The following is a 19768-nucleotide window of genomic DNA, read 5'->3' as shown; positions in this document are numbered from 1 at the left end:
ATCTGCAAGAAAGCAGAAGAAGCATGTACGCTTTGAAGGACTACCGAGTTCTTCTTCTTTCTCTTCTTTTGAGAGTTCTTATAGCTCTTCTAACTCGAGTGATGAGGACAGAAAGTGCAAAAAGCGAAGCAAAAAGCAAAGCTTCGGAAAGGGCAAGAAAAAGGCAAAGAAACTCAGACTTCGCCCAATTTCTGATAGCTCTACAGAGCAGTCATCCTCTGACAGTTCGGACTCCGATGACCATATGTTTAATGCAAAGAAGAACCACTTCTACAGAGCCAGCCAAACTTTTTTGACGACGAGCAAGAAAGCAAAAGAATTTAAAGAAGGTGGACAATCGATAAAATTTGAATCGTTGTCTGGATTCCGAGATGCTCCGAGTTTCATCCAACAATTTGACATAGCATTCTTTGGAGGGCACTACTTAGAGCACTCCTAGATTAGGAGGGCTGCATCTTTTCTCAAAGGCAATGCTCGAACATGGTGGTCCACTCTTCTTTTGAGGAAAGAAGCTCGAGTCAAATGGTTGATGTTGCTAATTGGACTATTTTCTAATTTTTAATGATTAATTTCTTTCTCTAGGATATTTTATTGTGTACACTAAGAACTGTTAAAAGATTGTAGCTACAGGAAATGCCATCAAGAACGGACAACTCTGATGTGTCATTTGATGGGTGACGGTAAACATCGCGAAGGAGTTTCCGTAAGTTCGGTGGAAAGGGCCGGGTTACGAGTGCCCCTGATGTGTCACATGATGGGTGACGGGTGCATCAGAAAGGGGGCATTCCGTAGGCTGAGGAGGAAATCCGAACTGAGTAAGAAAATACGCGTAAGAATGCAAGCACAAGAATAAAGATGGGTTCAAAGAAGCTTTTTACGAAAAGCAGGAACTTTCGCGGGAGGGCATATGCTTTCCCGCGAGGAGTCTGTGTCTGCATTGCATATGTGCTCGTGTTCTGCACCCAGGGACGCCTGGAATGTGTTCGTGTAGCATTGTTTTCACTAACTGAGTGAGTTTTTAAAGTTTAAACAAGTTCACACTTTATTTTATAAAGTGGCCAGTCACTTTTAAGTGACCAGCCCTCTTATAATAAAAAAAGCAATGCTCTAAAACTCCTACGTTAAAACTCTACAAAAAAAGCCTACGCAAGACTGGCTGAATTCAGTGATCTCTCTCTCTCCTCTCGCTAGGGGCGCCAGGCTTTTGCTTTTCGGCTCCTATTCCCGCCGGGTGCAAGGGCCTATAAAAGGGCAGTTAGCGTTCCAGTTTTACACATGCTAGGAGCAACAGGAGGAGTTAGTGCTGAGAATTTGGAGCAGTCACTGCGAAGGAAATTCAGCAAGTGTTCGTGTGACGACTGAGTACGGAGGTCGCTTTTCCGAGCAAGGAGTTACATGTATAATTTGTTGATACGCATTGCGAGCTATTGCTTTGTGTGGTTGTTTTTGCAGGAATCCTCCCTCATGGGAAGTCCCTCACGGGAAGTACGGCTTCGCGCCTAAGTCCCTTACGGGAAAGTACGGCCTCGTGCCTAAGTCCTTTACGGGAAAAGAACGACCTTCGGGTCTAAGATTACCGAACAGAGGGGTTTCCTCGGATTCTTGTGCTTGTATATGAACTCTCCCTGAATAAAGAATACTCTTGACGGGGGGGGGGACCAGCCCATCTTCTGGTCCCCAGTACTGTGTCGATCTTCTCCCTTCTCTCACATTTGCAAAGTATTTTATTTTTCAGATTTCTAAGTGCTCGTGTACGCTCCCGTTTTGTGACAATGGTATCAGAGCTCGAACTCCTCTCTTTCTCTGCAAAGAAGGACGATTCTGGGAAGAATGGGAAGAACCATGTCGAGCCAAGGGAGAAGCGTTGAAGAGGAGCTTCAACAAGTGCGAGCTCAGCTTGCGGATTTGCAACAAATCTTACTATTGCCAGATGTCCAAAAGCTTTTGGGCGGAATGAAGAGAACGAATGGAACCGATGCAGCCGGGCATCCAGATCACACTGTTGGCGTGAGACCACAGGAAGAAAGAGAAGAAGAACGTGCCGAGGTGCACAAAGGATCTTCGGATTGGAATGAACGGCCTACTCCAAGGAAAGGCCACGAAAAAACGCTCTCTTTGCTAGACGAGAGCAAGGACATCTCTATGTCATCTCCATCATACTCTCCTGATTATACTTCTACTTCTCAATCTTCTCGTCAGAAGAAGGAAGCCGCTACTACTACTACCCTACATCAACCTAAAGATAAGCCTCGATTTAAAAAGCATGGTCGCAAGTCTCAACATCGCATGAGAGTCTTCAAATCGGGCGACAAGGACATCAAGTTCGAAACCTACAATGGACGGAGAGATATCTCCAAAGCACTGTCCTTCATCAGACAGTTTGAAGTCGCCTTTACCAATGGGCACTTCACAGAAAGATCCAAATTGCGCCATGTGGGGATGCACCTCAAGGAAACGGCAAGTAATTGGTGGTTAGCCAAGATTCTGGAAGGTTCTCAGGCCTGGACTTGGGAGAGATTCAAATCTGAATTTTATGAACAGTTTCTTCCGCCTGACTTCGAGCAGGACATACGGAAGGAATGGGACTGGCTCGCCCAGAAGGAACATGAGAGAGTAACGACCTATGTGGACAAGTATTGGTCGGTTCTTCTGAAGGTCACTCCCTTCATGAAGATTGCCGACGAGGAAAAGAAATGAAAGTTCCAAGCGGGTCTCCAACCGCAGCTTCGAAAGAGTATGAAAGTGTATCTGCATGACACTCTTCAGAGGATGATGGAGTCAGCAATCATTGCTGAGGATTTGCACTTAACTGGGACGCCCAGAAAAATGGAGCATAGCACTTACCGTGCGAGACAAAGAGGGGTCTACGATGACCAAGGGGGCCAAGGAAGAAAACGTCCTCCATCTAGGGACCATGATCATTCTAAGAAGCCAGAGGGCAATGGCAAGCGAACTAAGTATCTCTCTCCTACTCAACTCCAAACCTTCAGAGAGGAAGGAAGGTGCTTCTACTGTGGAGAGAAAGGACATACCGGACTGCCCTCTAAAGCAGCAACGGCAAGAACAAGCCTCTACGAGGCAAGATAAAGCAAGGAAGGAACCCGCTCCGCCAAGCTCGAACTCAATCCCAGATGTTCAAGGAAACACAGAAACGGAGAAAGGGAAGCGTCAACTTTTGAAGGGCTGGGGGTCTTTGAACAACCAGCGAGTACTGATTCTTTATGATGCAGGATCCACGGATAACTTCATCTCCCTGGATACTGCAGAACGTTTGTGCCTCAAACCGGCTCAGCTTGGCACACCGGTTACATCTGGATTGGCATTCGAGGGGTTGACAACCAATGCAACTCCCGTGCAAGGACAACTCAATCTTCGGATTGGCGAGTACAAGGACCGCGAATCATTTTTGATGGCACCCATCAAGGGATGTGATATCATCTTGGGTATGCCTTGGCACTTCCACATGACACCTGTCCCCGATCATGTGGAAAAGACCCTCACTTTTGATCATGGGGGTAAGAAAATAAAGATTCATGCTGATGTAGGAGATTGGCAGTTCCCAATTGTAAGTTATATCTCCATTAAGAAAGAAATGAAGAAGTGTGTTTCTGCTTACTTGATTTTTGCACGTGAGAAGGATAAAACTAGTGGGGATTCACTCTCTAGTCTGGAAATTAAGCGTTTTCAATTTATTGAAAAGTACAAAGATTTTTTCACGGCAACACTCCCTGATGAACTACCTCCGGTACGCCCGGAAGATCACCGCATAGATCTCATACTGGGTAGCTCGTCTCCCAATCAACCCCCTTATCGGGTGAGTCTTTCTCAGTAAGAGGAAATTTTGAAGCAAGTCAACGAGCTTCTAGAGAAAGGGTTAGTACTGCCAAGTGCTTCACCCTACTGCTCTCCAGTTCTTCTGGTGCAGAAGAAAGATGGCACGTTTCGAATGTGCATAGACTATAGGTCTTTAAACAAGATCACGGTCAAGAATTGCTTTTCGATCCCTCGGATTGATGATATACTCGATAAGTTGCAGGGTGCAAGTGTCTTTAGTCGCATAGACTTAAAAAGTGGGTATCATCATATACGGATCGCCCTTGAGGATGTCCATAAGACTGCTTTCCGCACAACCTTTGGACTATATGAATTCTTGGTAATGCCTTTCGGCTTGACCAATGCTTCTGCGACATTCAATCGCATGATGGACCGCATTTTCAGCCCATATCGAGCTTTTACGGGTGTATTCTTTGACGACATACTCATCTTCTCTAAAGTCAGAACAGGAACATCGGAAGCACTTGGACCTAGTGTTTCAAGAATTGCGAAAGCATGAGTTGCATGTGAATGCAAAGAAGAGCGAGTTCTTTCTCTCAGAGATACACTATCTTGGCCATATAGTCTCTCACAATCAAGTGAGTATGGATCGTGCCAAGATCCGAGTGGTAGAAGATTGGCCTATTCCCACTACGGTACATGATGTACGTAGCTTCTTGGGATTATGTTCGTATTATCGAAGGTTTGTCCGAGGATTTGCCCATGTAGCAGGACCCCTTCATGACTTGACAAAGAAGAAGATTCCTTTTAGATGGGGATCGAGACAACAAGGAGCTTTTGATCGGCTCAAGTACTTGCTAAGCCATGGACCTATTTTGATAGTCCGAGGATTTGCCCATGTAGCAGGACCCTTCATGACTTGACAAAGAAGAAGATTCCTTTTAGATGGGGATCGAGACAACAAGGAGCTTTTGATCGGCTCAAGTACTTGCTAAGCCATGGACCTATTTTGATAGTGCGTGACTTAAGGAAACCATTTGAGGTTCACTGCGATGCTTCAGGCGATTGCATCGGAGCAGTGTTAAACCAAGAAGGCCATGCAGTGGCCTACGAAAGCAGACGGCTTAAGGATGCAGAGTTGCATGCATCAATCTACGAAAAGGAACTTACGGCTGTGATTCACGCCTTATCCAATTGGAAGCACTATCTTCTAGGAGCGGATTTTGTGATCAAGACTGATCACCAGAGTTTGCGGTATTTTCTTACGCAAAGGAAACTATCTGAGAAGCAGATGAGATGGGCAAACTTTTTGTCTATGTTTCACTTCCAAATCCTTCACACGGCTGGGAGTAAGAATGTGGTCGCGGACGCATTGTCTACGCGGCCAAGGGTGAACGCTATCACTTCGGTGTATCACCAAGAATTAGGAGCACTACCGGATTTGTATCCGAATGATCCAGACTTCTCCACCGTTTGGGGAAAGCTACATCGTGGAGAGAATGAGTTTCCCTATTCCATTCGGGACCGTTATCTCTACCACCATCAGGCCATATGTGTGGCGGAACCATTAAGAAAGAAGATCATGGATGAAGCACACGCTTCGCCTTATGCAGGTCATCGGGGTATTCTCCCTACGACCTTAGCAATGGAAAGATATTTCTCTTGGCCTAGCCTTAAAGCAGACATTGATAAGTATGCCAGGGAATGCTTCGTTTGCCAAAAAGTGAAGTATGATCGGCATAAGACGACTGGGTTGCTACAACCATTGCCTGTGCCTAATGAACCTTGGGAAAGTATTGCCATGGACTTCATCATGGACCTCCCTAGAACTCAGACTGGAAATGACGCGATCTGGATCATTGTGGACAGGTTTAGCAAGCAAGCACACTTTATACCAGTCAAGAAAACGATCAAACCAGATCATATGGCTAGGGTTTTTCTGGCACAGATCTTTAAGCATCATGGAATGCCTAAGTCTATTGTGAGTGATCGAGATCCTCGCATGACACGAAATTTTTGGCGTGCCTTGATGGATAATCTTGGTACGAAGTTGAATTTTTCATCTGCCTACCATCCTCAAACGGACGGGCAAAGTGAGATAGCCAATTCCACAGTATTGGATATGTTAAAATCTTATGTGTCAGACCGGCAATCTGACTGGGAGAAATATTTGCCTCTTGTCGAGTATACGTATAACAATACCATACACTCATCGATGGGGAAAGCACCTTTTGAGATTCTCTATGGTATGCCTTTGCTTCCACTGATCCTTTTAACTAAGGATAAGATCTTTGCAGCAGATGAATTTGTCCGGGATTTGGACACAGCCTACGGGCAAGTTAGGAGAGCTATTCTACGCTCTCAGGAAAAGCATAAGAAAGCTGCAGACAAGCACAGGAGGAATCTAGACTTAACAGTCGGACAGTTAGTCTTACTCAAGTTTGAGAAGGCAAGACTTAAGAAACAAGCGTCTCATAAGGGGAAGGTGGTTAAACTTTCTACCCGTTGTTATGGGTCGTTTAAGATCACTGAGCAAGTGAATGATGTCACCTTCCGATTAGAGCTACCGCCTAATTGGAGGATCTATAATGCTTTCCATGTCAGTTTACTCCGGCCGTATGTGGGACCGCCTCCGAGTCAACCTAGTGCTGAGGAACCTTCTGACGTTGAGGAAACAGAAGAAATACTCCAACCGGAACAGATAGTAAGTCATCAGGAGCGGCCCCTCAAGTCCGGAAAAATAACACGGAAGTAGTCGGTTAAGTTTAAGAACTATTCGAATCTAGATGCTCAGTGGATGATGCAGGAGGAATTAGCAGCTTATCCCGAGATACTGGAGGTATATGTTCAAGCACTACAGTTGAGGTCAATTGTTTAGAAGCCAGAGGGATGTTGCTAATTGGACTATTTTCTAATTTTTAATGATTAATTTCTTTCTCTAGGATATTTTATTGTGTATACTAAGAACTGAAAAAAGATTGTAGCTACGGGAAATGCCATCAAGAACGGACAACTCTGATGTGTCATTTGATGGGTGACGTTAAACATCGCGAAGGAGTTTCCGTAAGTTCGGTGGAAAGGGCCGGGTTACGAGTGCCCCTGATGCGTAAGAAAGGGGGCATTCCGTAGGCTGAGGAGGAAATCCGAACTGAGTAAGAAAATACGCGTAAGAAAGCAAGCACAAGAATAAAGATGGGTTCAAAGAAGCTTTTTACGAAAAGCAGGAACTTTCGCGGGAGGGCAGATGCTTTCCCGCGAGGAGTCTGTGTCTGCATTGCATCTGTGCCCGTGTTCTACACCCGGGGACGCCTGGAATGTGTTCGTGTAGCATTGTTTTCACTAACTGAGTGAGTTTAAAGTTTAAACAAGTTCACACTTTATTTTATAAAGTGGCGGGTCACTTTTAAGTGACCAGCCCTCTTATAATAAAAAAAGCAATGCTCTAAAAATCCTACGTTAAAACTCTACAAAAAAAGCCTACGCAAGGCTGGCTGAATTCAGCGATCTCTCTCTCTCCTCTCGCTAGGGGCGCCAGGCTTTTGCTTTTCGGCTCCTATTCCCGCCGGGTGCAAGGGCCTATAAAAGGGTAGTTAGCGATCCAGTTTTACACACGCTAGGAGCAACAGGAGGAGTTAGCGCTGAGAATTTGGAGCAGTCACTGCGAAGGAAATTCAGCAAGTGTTCGTGTGACGACTGAGTACGGAGGTCGCTTTTCCGAGCAAGGAGTTACAGGTATAATTTGTTGATACGCATTGCGAGCTATTGCTTTGTGTGGTTGTTTTTGCAGGAATCCTCCCTCACGGGAAGTCCCTCACGGGAAGTACGGCTTCGCGCCTAAGTCCCTTACGGGAAAGTATGGCCTCGTGCCTAAGTCCTTCACGGGAAAAGAACGACCTTCGGGTCTAAGATTACCAAACGGAGGGGTTTCCTCGGATTCTTGTGCTTGTATATGAACTCTCCCCGAATAAAGAATACTCTTGACGGGGGGGGACCAGCCCATCTTCTGGTCCCCAATACTGTGTCGATCTTCTCCCTTCTCTCACATTTGCAAAGTATTTTATTTTTCAGATTTCTAAGTGCTCGTGTACGCTCCCATTTTGTGACAGTTGAAATTTAAAAGGCTCTTTATTTCTTCTTGGCTGACCTGGGAGTACGAACGGGATATACGAACCGCTTGGAACCATCTTCGGCTAACCAAGGGAGATTCTTTGGACGCTTATTGCGAGAGGTTTTGGGACTCTTTCCTACCAACCTCTTTATTTAAGAAGGTCTCTTTTAAGGAACAGATTGAGCAGGTTTGCTGCGGACTCCCTATAGAGATCCGAGACTACTGCCTTGAACAAAAGTCAAATTCTATTCAAGAATTAATGGGTCATGCAAAACGGGGTTTCTCGATACATTCGGGAAATTTGACTTACCCCACTAATGAGATCTTGACTCGGAGAACTCAACAAACCTTCAACAATGAAAGTAGAAAGAAAAAGAGTTCCCAAGAAAAGAAAGATAAGGATATACGACCATGATTGACTCTTCGAGAAAGGGCCAATTATATCAAAGAGGGGAAGTGTTTTGGTTGCGGGGAACAAGGGTACATCTCCGCAAAGTGTCCCAAAAAGACACAGCAAGGACAGACTGAAGACAGGCCAAAGAGTTCTAGAACAGCAGAGGAACGTGGCAGAAAAAGCAAGATGAAAGCAGGATTGGTACCCCAGATTGCATGGGTATTGATAAAAGCCTGATTGATGAAAGTACAAAACTTTGCTGAGCTTGGGGCAAAGTGAAAGATCAAGAAGCCCTCATTCTCTTTGATGGAGGTGCCAAGGCCAACTTCATTTCACCTGAATTGGCGGCGTGGCTCGAGATTACACCTCAAACTTAAAAAGCAATCTTAACATCAGTCGAGCTCGAGAAGTCGACTAACTTTCCATCCTGAAACCTGCACCAAAAACTAGGGTTAGGTTCCTTCCATAAGGTCGTAGCTGACCACAACATGGTCCATCAACTCTTGGACAGACAGTGTTCCTCTGGTGGTGATGATAGTCCCAAGACATAGGAATCACACTGGACCTCCAAGGATATCAGCTCAAAAAGAGACATCTACTAAGGACAGATGGACCCGGCCAAGATTGACACTATACGTGATTGGCCAGATTGGAAGAATGTTCATGAAGTTAGCAGCTTTTTGGGCTTGTGTTCTTACTACCGGCAGTTCATTCGAAAGTTTGCATATATTGACACAGAAAAGAGTCCCTTTCTCCTGGGAACTGACCGAGGTGACTACCTTTTAGACACTTAAAGAAAAACTGACTACTGGACCAATGTTGACTTTGCCGGATTTGCAAAAGTCATTTGAAGTATATTGTGATGCTTGTGGTCGTAGTCTGGGAGCGGTCTTAATGCAAGAAGGCCATGTCATTGCCCATGACAGACGATTGTTTTCAAGGCCAGCGGAGCCGATTTCACGGTCTTCACTGATCATCAGAGTTTACGCTACTTCTTGTCACATAAAAAGCTTTCAGAAAAGCAGATGCGGTGGGCGAACATCTTGTCACAGTTTCACTTCCAGATTGTCCATGTTTAGGGACATAAAAACTTGGTAGCAAATGCATTGTCTCGGAAGCCCCTAGTCTTGGCTATTTCCGCGATTTGTCATAGAAGCTTCAAGGACATGGTTGATCAGTACACCACAGATCCGTATTTTTCCGATGTATTCACTCGAATACCGAATAGGGAGGTAGTAGCGGGGTATTCCATACGGGATGGCTACTTGATGAAGAAAACGATGTTGTGCGTCACACAGCCAGGGAAAAGGTTCTGACTGAGTGCCATTGTCTACCTTTTGCAGGTCACCGCGGCGTCGACACCACCTTGAAAGGTGTGGAGCGTTAGTTCTTTTGGCCGAGACTCAAGAAAGATGTGGAGGACTTTGTTCGCAATTGTTGAGCCTTTACCCATTCCCACCCGCCCTTGGGAAAGTATTGCAATGGATTTCATTTTTGATCTCCCCAAGACACAGAGTGGGCATGATGGCTTTTGGACTGTCATCGACAGATATAGCAAGCAAGCTCGCTTCATTCCAGTGAAGCAAACAGTCAAGCCGGATCATTTAGCAAGATTGTCTATTGCAGAGATTTTCAGACTACATGGCATGCATGAGACAATAGTCTCCGATAGAGATCCCCGATTCATGAGTTTGTTGTGGAGGGCTATTTGGGAGAACATTGGCACACGGTTGCAATTCTCGTCATCATTCCACCGGCAGTCAGATGGGCAATTTGAGATTGCAAATTCAGTTGGGCTGGATTTAATGACGTCTTACATTTCTGATCCGAAGACTCAATGGGAAAATTTTTTGCCCTTGGTGCAATTTGCCCACAATAACACGATCCACTCTTCGATGGGGAAGGCGCCATTTGAGATCATTGAAGGTGCTCCAAAGGTTCCACCCTTCCTTAGCACTAAAGATAAAATTTTTGAAGCCGACCAGTACACGAGGGACTTGACACTGCTATTGCCAAGGTCCGGGAGGCTTTAGCGAAATCTCAGGAATGACACAAGAAGACAGCAGATCGACAACAATGAGAATTGAAATTAAAGGAAGACGATTGGGTGCTCTTGTGTTTTGAGAGGGAACGCCTAAGAAAGAAAAAGGGAAGGAGCGGCTTTTCCAAAGGTTAGCATGAGGTATTATGGCCCTTTCAGATAAAAGAGAAGATAAATGACGTCTCCTTTAGACTCAAGCTGCCCGATACTTGGAAGATTCACAATGGATTTCATGTGAGTCTATTGAAGCCTTTTAAAGGCGATGTGTCAATTGATGGGGAGCCTGATGAGCAACCCGAAGTGGAGGAAAGCGAGGACATACTCGTTCCAAAATAGATTTTGGCACACAAGGACAGAAAGATAAAAGGTAAAGCGATGAGGTGGTTCTTGGTTAAATTCAAGAACTATCCTGCATTGGACGCGAAGTGGATGGAGGAGGACCTAGCAGATACTCCTCAGATTTTGGAACTTTACCTTGAAGCATTCCATTTAGCATAGTCTACTCCGATAGAACCCCGATTTGAGCGAGGGTGAATCTAGTGCAACGGGTTTGCACAAGAGGGGAGTCACTCGGCTCCTTTGTCAACGGATTACCCCAATTTTTGAATAGAGTCACTGATGTCTCCTTTGGGTTTAAGGGATACTAATGGGCTGACCAGTATTCTGCTGTATGACTTTATGATAGGAATTGCCGAAAATGTAATTGATTGATTTGTACTTGAATAGCAGACTTGCTGGTTCGTGCAACCCTGCTGGTCTGCGCACAGGGCCAGTACGATGGAGGTCATAAGCGCTTCACCAGTTTGCAAGTCCCATACGAAGGCGACCTTCATGCTTACAAACAAGCGGATAACACGAGTGGAAAGGGAGATGAAGGAATGGAAAGCAGAGATGGAAGGATGGTAGAAGGAGAAGGCCAACCTTCTTCAAATGTTCCTCAACGAAGGCACGCAATGGAAGAAGGAGAAAGAGGACCTGCACGTAGTGATACAAGCACTTAAGGCGGATTCACAAGCACTCAAAGAAGAGGTCTCAACCCTCAAGCGAGAGCTTGCTGATAGAGCAAGCAATGGACTAGAGGAAGGTGAATTCCAGCCCTCGGTGAAAGAGGAAATCAAGGTCATGAAGGAATAGGTACGGATGATCAAAGAGGAAGAGAAACAGAATGGGGCGAAGACGTCTTCGTCGGTGGATGTAATCACGAAGACACAGAAGAAGGCGGATGAGGCCGGGAAATGGATAGAAGTCGCTAAGAAAGGAAAAGGAAAAGAAACCACGTCTATCCCCACTCCTACAATGATCACAGACTTCAGAAGAAGAGCAGTGAAGGAAGACTAGAGCTTTGCACATACTAATAACCGGTCTAAAAGACCGAGATGATGTGGTAGGGAAAGTCAGAGAACTTCTCCGCATGATGGGTAGTGAGGCTACTCATACAAAGGCATGGAGGGTCAAGGAAATGGGGAGACTTCAAAAGAAAGAGCTCTAATCATGCGCTTCCCATCCATGGAGGCAAAGAAGGAAATGGGGAGACTTCAAAAGAAAGAGCTCTAATCGTGCGCTTCCCATCCATGGAGGCAAAGAGGACTTCTTGAAGAAGCATCCTACACTAAAGAAAACGGGCATATTTTTTGGAGATGACCTCACACTCTCATAGCTTTCTCATATGAAAGAAGTTATGCCCGAGATAATGACAACTCAAGAGAAGCGGTAAGTGGCCTTCTACAGGGATGGACGAGTGGTTATTTTGGAGAAGCGCCCCGCATGACTGCGCAAGACCTGTGGGACCACACTCAGAGTGGCTACATGGAATTGTAATGGATCTTTGCGCCTTGATGTAGGGGCCTTTGAGAATAGTTTCGCAGGGAGAGACATCATTTTCTACTCTGAGATGCATCAAGCCCTGGGGCAGTCCATGCCCCATGTGAGCGGATACAGATGGGAGACAACTTGCAGACAGGAGACGAGATCAGAGCGTAGAGGACGAGGTTCAGGAGGAGTGGCAGTCTTATGCAGGGAGGAGCTACAGTCTCTGATACATATAGCTCGGAGGGATGAGCATGCGAGGTACATGTGGGTGAGACTGAAGGCAGAGACGGGCAGATATCTCTACATCGCTATTTGCTATTTTCCTTGTAGTACGTCAGTATATGCATCACCTAGAGGACAGTCCCCCTTCTCTATTTTAGATGATGATATATGGGAGTTTTCCAGAGACGGCGACATTATTATCTTCGGAGATTTCAATGCTAGGACTGCCCACCACCAGACAATATTCTATGATACCTCAGAGGAGTTGATGCGGGAGCTAGATATTACAGAAATGGGCCTGTCTAGATTATTACAGGATGAGGAGCACACTGAGTATGGCAGATACTTGATTGATATGGAGACTGCACATGGATTGGCCATTTTGAATGGCCTACAAAGATTCTTTGTAGCTGGTGGTTTTACATGCTTTCCACATTGGCATGGCGCTAGTACAGTGGATTATGTTATGGCTCCGCCATGACTCATTCCTTCCTTTCAGGATTTCGTGGTGGGAACTAGACCGGTTGGGGTAGTAGTCGATCATGCTATCTTGTCTTTCACTCTATCGTTCCAATTCAACACATCTCCATTGGGAGAGGCCTCCACACATACTCGGTATACCTTCACGAGGGAGACGGATCACGTGTACACTGATGAGATATACATGCAGCTATGCACTCAGGAGCCAGGACGACCACTAGATGAGCTCACCCAGATTCTGACAGAGACGTTGCATGATGCAGCATCAGAGGCATATCCTCATAGCCAGCCTACACGTAGACGATCTGGGAGCATGCCTCAGTACAGTTGGTATGATGAGGAGTGTAGAGGGACGAGGATCAGATTACAGAGAGAGGTGCTCATGGGTATTACTACACATAGACATTCACGTATTATCTTCCGCCGCCTAGTGCGACGAAAGAAGAGGGCTTACCTATCTCAATTAGAGCACGATCTGTATCAGCTGTTTATGAGTCAGGACTCTAGTGAGGCATGGAGGCTTTTCAATGAGCACTCTCCACCGCCAGCCATCACTTCCACAGAGACATGGGGGGAATATGCTACATCTCTCTATATAGCGTCGGGGCAGCCACCTTTGCCTGACCCTCCAGAGGCATGCCCAGAAACATGTACTTTCTTTACTGCTGAGAGGGTAAGGAAAGCCATTAACAAGATGAAGACAGGAAGAGCACAGGATCATGATGGTCTGGTAACAGAGCACTTTATCCATGCCAGAGATATGCTTGCAGAGCCTCTTGCTATGATGTTTAATAGAGCCATGTATGAGGGTTTCCCTGAGACTTGGAGTATGTCCACTATTGTGCCTATCTTCAAGTCGGGAGATCCTTTGCTTCCCAGGAATTACCGAACCATCATGGTTGGTCACACTCTGGCTAGGCTATATGCATCAATTCTTGAGCATGAGTTAAGTGGATGGGCAGAGAGAGAGGGCATACGGGCAGCAGGACAGGCAGGGTTCAGGAGAGGTTTCTCCACTCTTGACCAGATTTTGACACTCAAAGCCATTATTGAGGAGGGTAGACACCATGGCAGGAGGATATATTGTAGCTTTGTGGATTTCCGCAAAGCCTTTGATACAGTGCCACGAGCCAGACTCATACGCAGATTGCAAGACATGGGGTTGCCCACAAAGCTGATCTGGGGGATCTTAGCTTTATACAGGACAATGGTAGGACAGGTACGCACTACTCAGGGCATGTCCGACATGGTTCACTCCACCATTGGGGTGAAGCAGGGTTGTCCCCTATCTCCGACTCTCTTTGGGATATATGGAGATGAGTTTCCAGATTATGTACGTACATAGGGTGATAGAGGTGCTCAGCTTGTAGGGACATGGATTCCGTTGCTATTATATGCTGATGATATTGTGTTGATCTCCGATTCTCCAGAAGAGATGCAGCGTCATTTGGATGCACTGCATGTATTTGCACGGGACAGTGGATTGTCTGTGAACCTTGGTAAGACCAAGGTAATGGTGTTTAACACCACGACGCAGCGGGTAAGAAGGTCCGCCCCCACTTTTACATATGGTCGAGAGACTGTGGAGTATGCAGATACATACACTTATCTTGGGACGGTTTTCAGTGGTCCAGTATTTTCCCTGACGCGTGCAACAGTTGACTAGAGCCTATGCAGCATTGGGGAGACTTGAGAGGATATGTTCGTAGGTTCAATTCCAGGAACCTAGGACAAAGCTTTGGCTCTTTGACACTTTGGTCACTTCGGCCATGCTGTACGGAGTGGAGATATGGGGCCCCTCAGTTGATCATCATAGCAGAGCTGGTAGTACTGATGGATGGAGATGTATGGAGAAGCCCTTTGGTGTCTATGATTTCTCGGATGATTAGGGCCAAGGCCTCAGTACCACATGCCATTGTTAGGGCGGAGCTCGCTGCTCCTCCATTGGTAGTGGAGGCCCTCACTCGATCAATTTCATTTATGCATAGCACTTGGGCTCTCCCTAGAGACAGATATGCTCGATTAGCACTAGAGTCTTTGCGAGAGCTGGCATTGCAGGGAGATAGATCATGTTGGTATGCAGAGATGGCATCTTGGTTTCAGTTACATGGCTTTAGTATGGACGAGCTACCCCCATTTCAGTACTCTCTGGATGCACCCTCGATCCCCCTCACAAGGGCAGAGATTACCAGGCTCATCAGACAGGACTTGATTCAGTTGGATACGAAGAGGACATGGATACAACCTACACATGAGCTAGGTACGAAGATGACTTTCTATAGAGAGCATCTTCTCCAACTCACGGAGGATGGTTTTGTGATCAAACCAGGATACATGGATACTCATCTAGCCCACAGGATACGATGTGCTATTGGTCAAATACGCACATCCTCACGCCAGCTAGAGATCGAGACAGGCCGATTTAGTGGAGTACACACTGAGTCCAGGATTTGTCAGGTGTGCCAAATAGAGCCAGAGATAGAGCTACATTACATATGTCATTGCCCAATATACTATGAGATACGAGGCCGCTTTCACTGTCTATTGAGAAAGGGTTTTGGGCCACTTTCCATAGTCATGAGATACCAGGATCAGAGATACCTCGGATTATACTTAGTGGAGATTCGCAAACACAGAGAGGACCTCTTGAAGAGGGGCACAATGAGAGAGATCCAGCGACAGGGGAAGATCACAGATTTCTTTCAGTCACAGGCAGAGGAGTTCGAGCAACCCCCACAGCATAACAACACCAGAGATACCAGAGGCATAATGCTTGATCGGGCAATAGAGTTGGGGCGGTCCCGTCGCCCACGGATGAGAAGGAAAGGTCAGAGGGAGAAGACAAAGCTGCTTTTGTAGCTGCACTGGTCAATGATTTGGTAGGAGATGCCTCTCAAGCTCAAGGAGGTGCTTCAATAAGTACGCATGCTAAGGGAAGGACTTATGTAAGTGGCTCTTCCAAGTCTAATGTGGGGTCTTCAAGCAAGAAGAGGAAGGGTTGTGCAAGGGGGTTTGGCAAGTGCATTTGGCTTGTAAGCACGGAAGCAAGCAGACCAAGCCTTGCACATTTTTTTAATGCTGAGGGTGATCCTACATGGAAAGTAAGGAGCCCTTACTTTTTGCATATGGTGAAAGCGATTGGACAAGCAGGTCCTTTGTATGTTCCCCCCCTTACCATGCTTTGCGCACCACAGAATTGAATGAGGAGATCAAGTGCATAAAGATTGAGATCATGGGTGTGCGTGAGAAATGGAAAAGACATGGATGCTCTATTGTGTGTGATGAATGGTCTGATACTAGGCGCAAGCCTATCATTAACTTCTTGCATGCTCTATTCATGGGTCAGTGTTTTTGAAAGCTGTAGACACATCTGTGGAACAAAGACATCAGAATTCATTTTTAAGCATCTCAAAGAGGTTAGCCCAGTTTAAGAACACATTACAAAATGAACATGTAGCGTGGGATTTTTGGAAACATCAGCGCGGGAAGTGTACGGACCCTCTTTCCTCCTTCCTGTGTGTCATCGGGCAGCAGAAAACCCAACGCTTGGCTACAAAGAGGTAGTGCTATTATTTGCAGACCCTCCTTGTCGGATAGATCTTTAAGGTCTCTTGGGATAGTATCCTACAAGTAACAATGTTAAATTCTCGTCTTCTTGGGTGTGTGTGTATGGGTGTGGGTGTGGGTGTGGGTGTGGGGGTGTGCTAATAAAAAGAGGAAAATGGTATAACCTTTCTATCACTGTGTCACAAGCATAGTGACATAAAAACGCGTTTCGGCCCTCTAAACCATGAAACCGCGAAACGGCCGAAACGTCTCGGCAAAACAAGTTGTCTTTTTTTTTTTGGCCCCCTTTTGACCAGTTGAACTTAAACCACTCGTTTGGGGATTTTTTAAGCCATTTACAAACGCCTCAAAAAATCAATACCTTGTTCACTCGTGGCTCAAGTCTCACATCTAGACTTTGGTATTTCACATGTCTTGACAAATAAATTTGTATGTATATTCAATGTATAACTATAGGTACATACATGTGAAACGAAACGTTTTAGAAACCTTGAAACCCCGAAATGTTTCATGTCACATTGGTCACAAGACGGGCACCACGTGTCGACGGAAAAGAATAGACTGAACAGACTTTTAGCACTTCAATAACAATTGAACTGAAAAAGAGAGAGCACACACGACACGGAGTGGCGGAATTCCACCCTAGAGAGTATTGGCCCCAAACCTTGGCATCCCTATCGGTATTTCTTTATATTGCTTCAACTGAGTACAATGCCGGTACTCCAATCCCTGCACCTTCACACCGAAACATGCCAAATATTGAGCCCTCTGCACATATTTAAAAGCCCTTGGCCTTGAAAAGCAGTTACATGAAAAGCATTTAAACTCAAAAGCAACTGTCCCAGAAGCATTAGCGCCAAAAGCTGCCAGCACGTTTTGCGAAAATCCATATAGCTCTACCACGTCAACAATCAACGTAAATGCGGAAATCCGTGCAGACTGCCACGTCATCAATGCAAAATCCGGAAATCCGTACAGCTCTGCCAGGTCATCAGTTGCTACGCAAAATAGAGTGTGAGTGTGTGTGTGGTCCTGCTTTATTTAATCCCTTTAGGTCACTTGGGCCCCATCGGATGGGGTCCCATAAGTTGGCGGGGACTCCTCTTTGAAAATAGGCCACTCGGCAAGACTATGCAAGTTGGTAAAACTTCTTTTGTTGCTTCTTCTTCTTCACTTAGGGTTTAGGCCTCTCGGTCGGGATCTGCAGGTTGGCTCCATTCTTTAGTGGCTTGAAACCTAGCAGTTTGTCACACACCCAAGTGTGGTAGATTGGTTATGCCATTTCCCTCTTGAACGAGTCTTGAGTTCAATTCTCCTCGTCGGATAGATCTTTAAGGTCTCTTCGGATAGTTTCCTACGACGTTAAAATTCTCTTCTTCTTCTTCTTCTTCTTCTCAGCAGTTTACACTCACATAGAGCTCTCTCTCTCTCTCTCTCTCTCTCTCTCTCTCTCTCTCTCTCTCTCTCTCTCTCTCTCTCTCTCTCTCTCTCTCTCTCTCTACACAGTTTCGAAGGAGGCTACAACAAAGGTTTCGAGCCATACTTTTCGTCGTCCAGAGTGCAGATGAAGATGGATCTCTATGAAGATGAATCTCTACTTCCCTCCCAAATTGTCTACACACTGTACTGCTTAGTTCACACATTTCACGCCTTTCACCTTTCACGTGACACATCCAACCCTATGTGTCCGTGGACAAGCTACAGCATGATCAGGGTTCAGTCAGTCCAGTCAAGTCTAGATTAGAAGTGATCTGTCACTTTTGTGAGTCTATTTTATATTTTGTTATCCTAGTTTAATTTATTTTGTTAATCTGACTTTGTATCAGATACACCGCATTGTAACTTTCTGGTCTCATAGGTCACTTTGGCCTTTTGAAGACGTTAATATAACATTTCATTTCATTTCTCTCTCTCTCTCTCTCTCTCTCTCTCTCTCTCTCTCTCTCTCTCTCTCTCTCTCTGGGCTCAGTTCAGCCCTCTCTCTCTCTCTCTCCCATCAGCAATTTCTCGCTCAGTGCTCCTGTGAAGACTTTGCAAAGGTAACGAAGCTCGCCGCGAATGTGAATTTTAGCCATAGAAGCTTGTTTGCGTCCCCATGGGGAAGAGCCGCACTTAGACAAGCGCAGTTCATGTGTTTTTAAAAGTTTAGTATTCCTCAAAGGGGGTGGGGGACCAGCCCATCTTCTGGTCCCTAGTGCTGTGTTCTCTTTTGCATTATTTTCTAAGTATTGTGTCCGTGTGGACTGCTACGCTATTTTAATTGAATAATCTCAAATGTATTTAAGTGCATGCTTCTGTTCCTGTGACATCTATAATGTAAATGAACTTTGAATTTTGCCCATCAACGATGGGATGAACATGGCTTAACAAGCACGCTCTAGCATCAAGAATCATGGGTGTAGGTACAGAAGGAGCAGTAGAAAGATTAGCATTTTCATGCCGTCAAAGCTATTGCAATCCATATGTGAAGACCACCCACATTTTCCATCTATTTTCTTCACTCTTTTGATGCGATCTTGACGCCTAAGGAGATGCAGTCCTACCCTTCTGAAGAACAACTCTTATCTTCCTTTGGCTTGCAGGGTACGTCAGAAAAGCTGCCATTCCTAAACTTTCCATCAGTGCAGCATATTTTGCTACCTTGGTTCCAAAACCCAATTTACTCATGGTAATCCCAATTCGAAGCCTTGGTATGCCAGCTTGCATTTCAGTGTATTTGGCATATTCAACTCCCAAATATGCATGAGGAAAATGGTATGTGGTAGACTATCAAGCAATGAAGTCATATTGCAAAGGAACACAAGCATTCGGCTTAGTGTCCTTACATGTGGTTTATCAACATCTTTTCCAAAATCTTGTAAATGACATGCATAAGAGTAATTGGTGTCCAATATGCGAAGGACTGGTAGGAATGAGGTAAATGGCACTTCCAAAGAATTTGCATTTTCCTCAGAGAAATTGGGATGCACATGGAAGAGGAACTTAGCTTTAGCATAGAGACGTCTCTAACGGCAATTTGTTCAGGGAAATGTATTGCAATTTTACATGATTGTGGGAGAAAATTTGTCGTTTTGCATTTATCAAATCAAATTTTTTAAATAGTCTTTCTTGCCACATGGACGGCTGCATGCTTGTAATCACTGACTAAAGTCTAAACACTTGTTGAAGGGAAGATACTCTTGTTTTGAGAGGTACATATGTGTAGTATTTTAGCTTATCTTACAGTTATTGATTCAATCTCTTTATGCTATGCAGTGTGAAGCAGTAGGCAAGGTGGCTGATGTAATTCAAATTCCTGCCTTTTTATGCAGACAAGTATGTATATCGAGTTGTTTGTAGCACAACATTCTTAAGACTACTTTATTCTTTAACT

General features: G+C 45.3%; 1 protein-coding gene across 2 annotated transcripts in view; it reads left to right on the top strand.

Moving 5' to 3' along the window:
* LOC147428991 (2-dehydro-3-deoxyphosphooctonate aldolase 1-like) overlaps positions 1-19768 on the top strand; it is a 173157-nt gene that overhangs the window by 74819 nt on the left and 78570 nt on the right. For both annotated transcript variants that reach the window (XM_086495373.1, XM_086495374.1), the window contains exon 5: positions 19651-19710. In XM_086495373.1, coding sequence (XP_086351499.1) covers positions 19651-19710 — 60 coding nt within the window. The remainder of the gene's footprint in view (positions 1-19650; positions 19711-19768) is intronic.

The sequence above is a fragment of the Adiantum capillus-veneris genome, chromosome 22 (assembly GCF_014529385.1).
Source record: "Adiantum capillus-veneris isolate H3 chromosome 22, ASM1452938v2, whole genome shotgun sequence".
NCBI classification, from domain to species: domain Eukaryota; kingdom Viridiplantae; phylum Streptophyta; class Polypodiopsida; order Polypodiales; family Pteridaceae; genus Adiantum; species Adiantum capillus-veneris.
The sequence above is the reverse complement of the archived record's forward strand: the minus strand, read 5'-3'. Positions and strand labels throughout refer to the sequence as shown.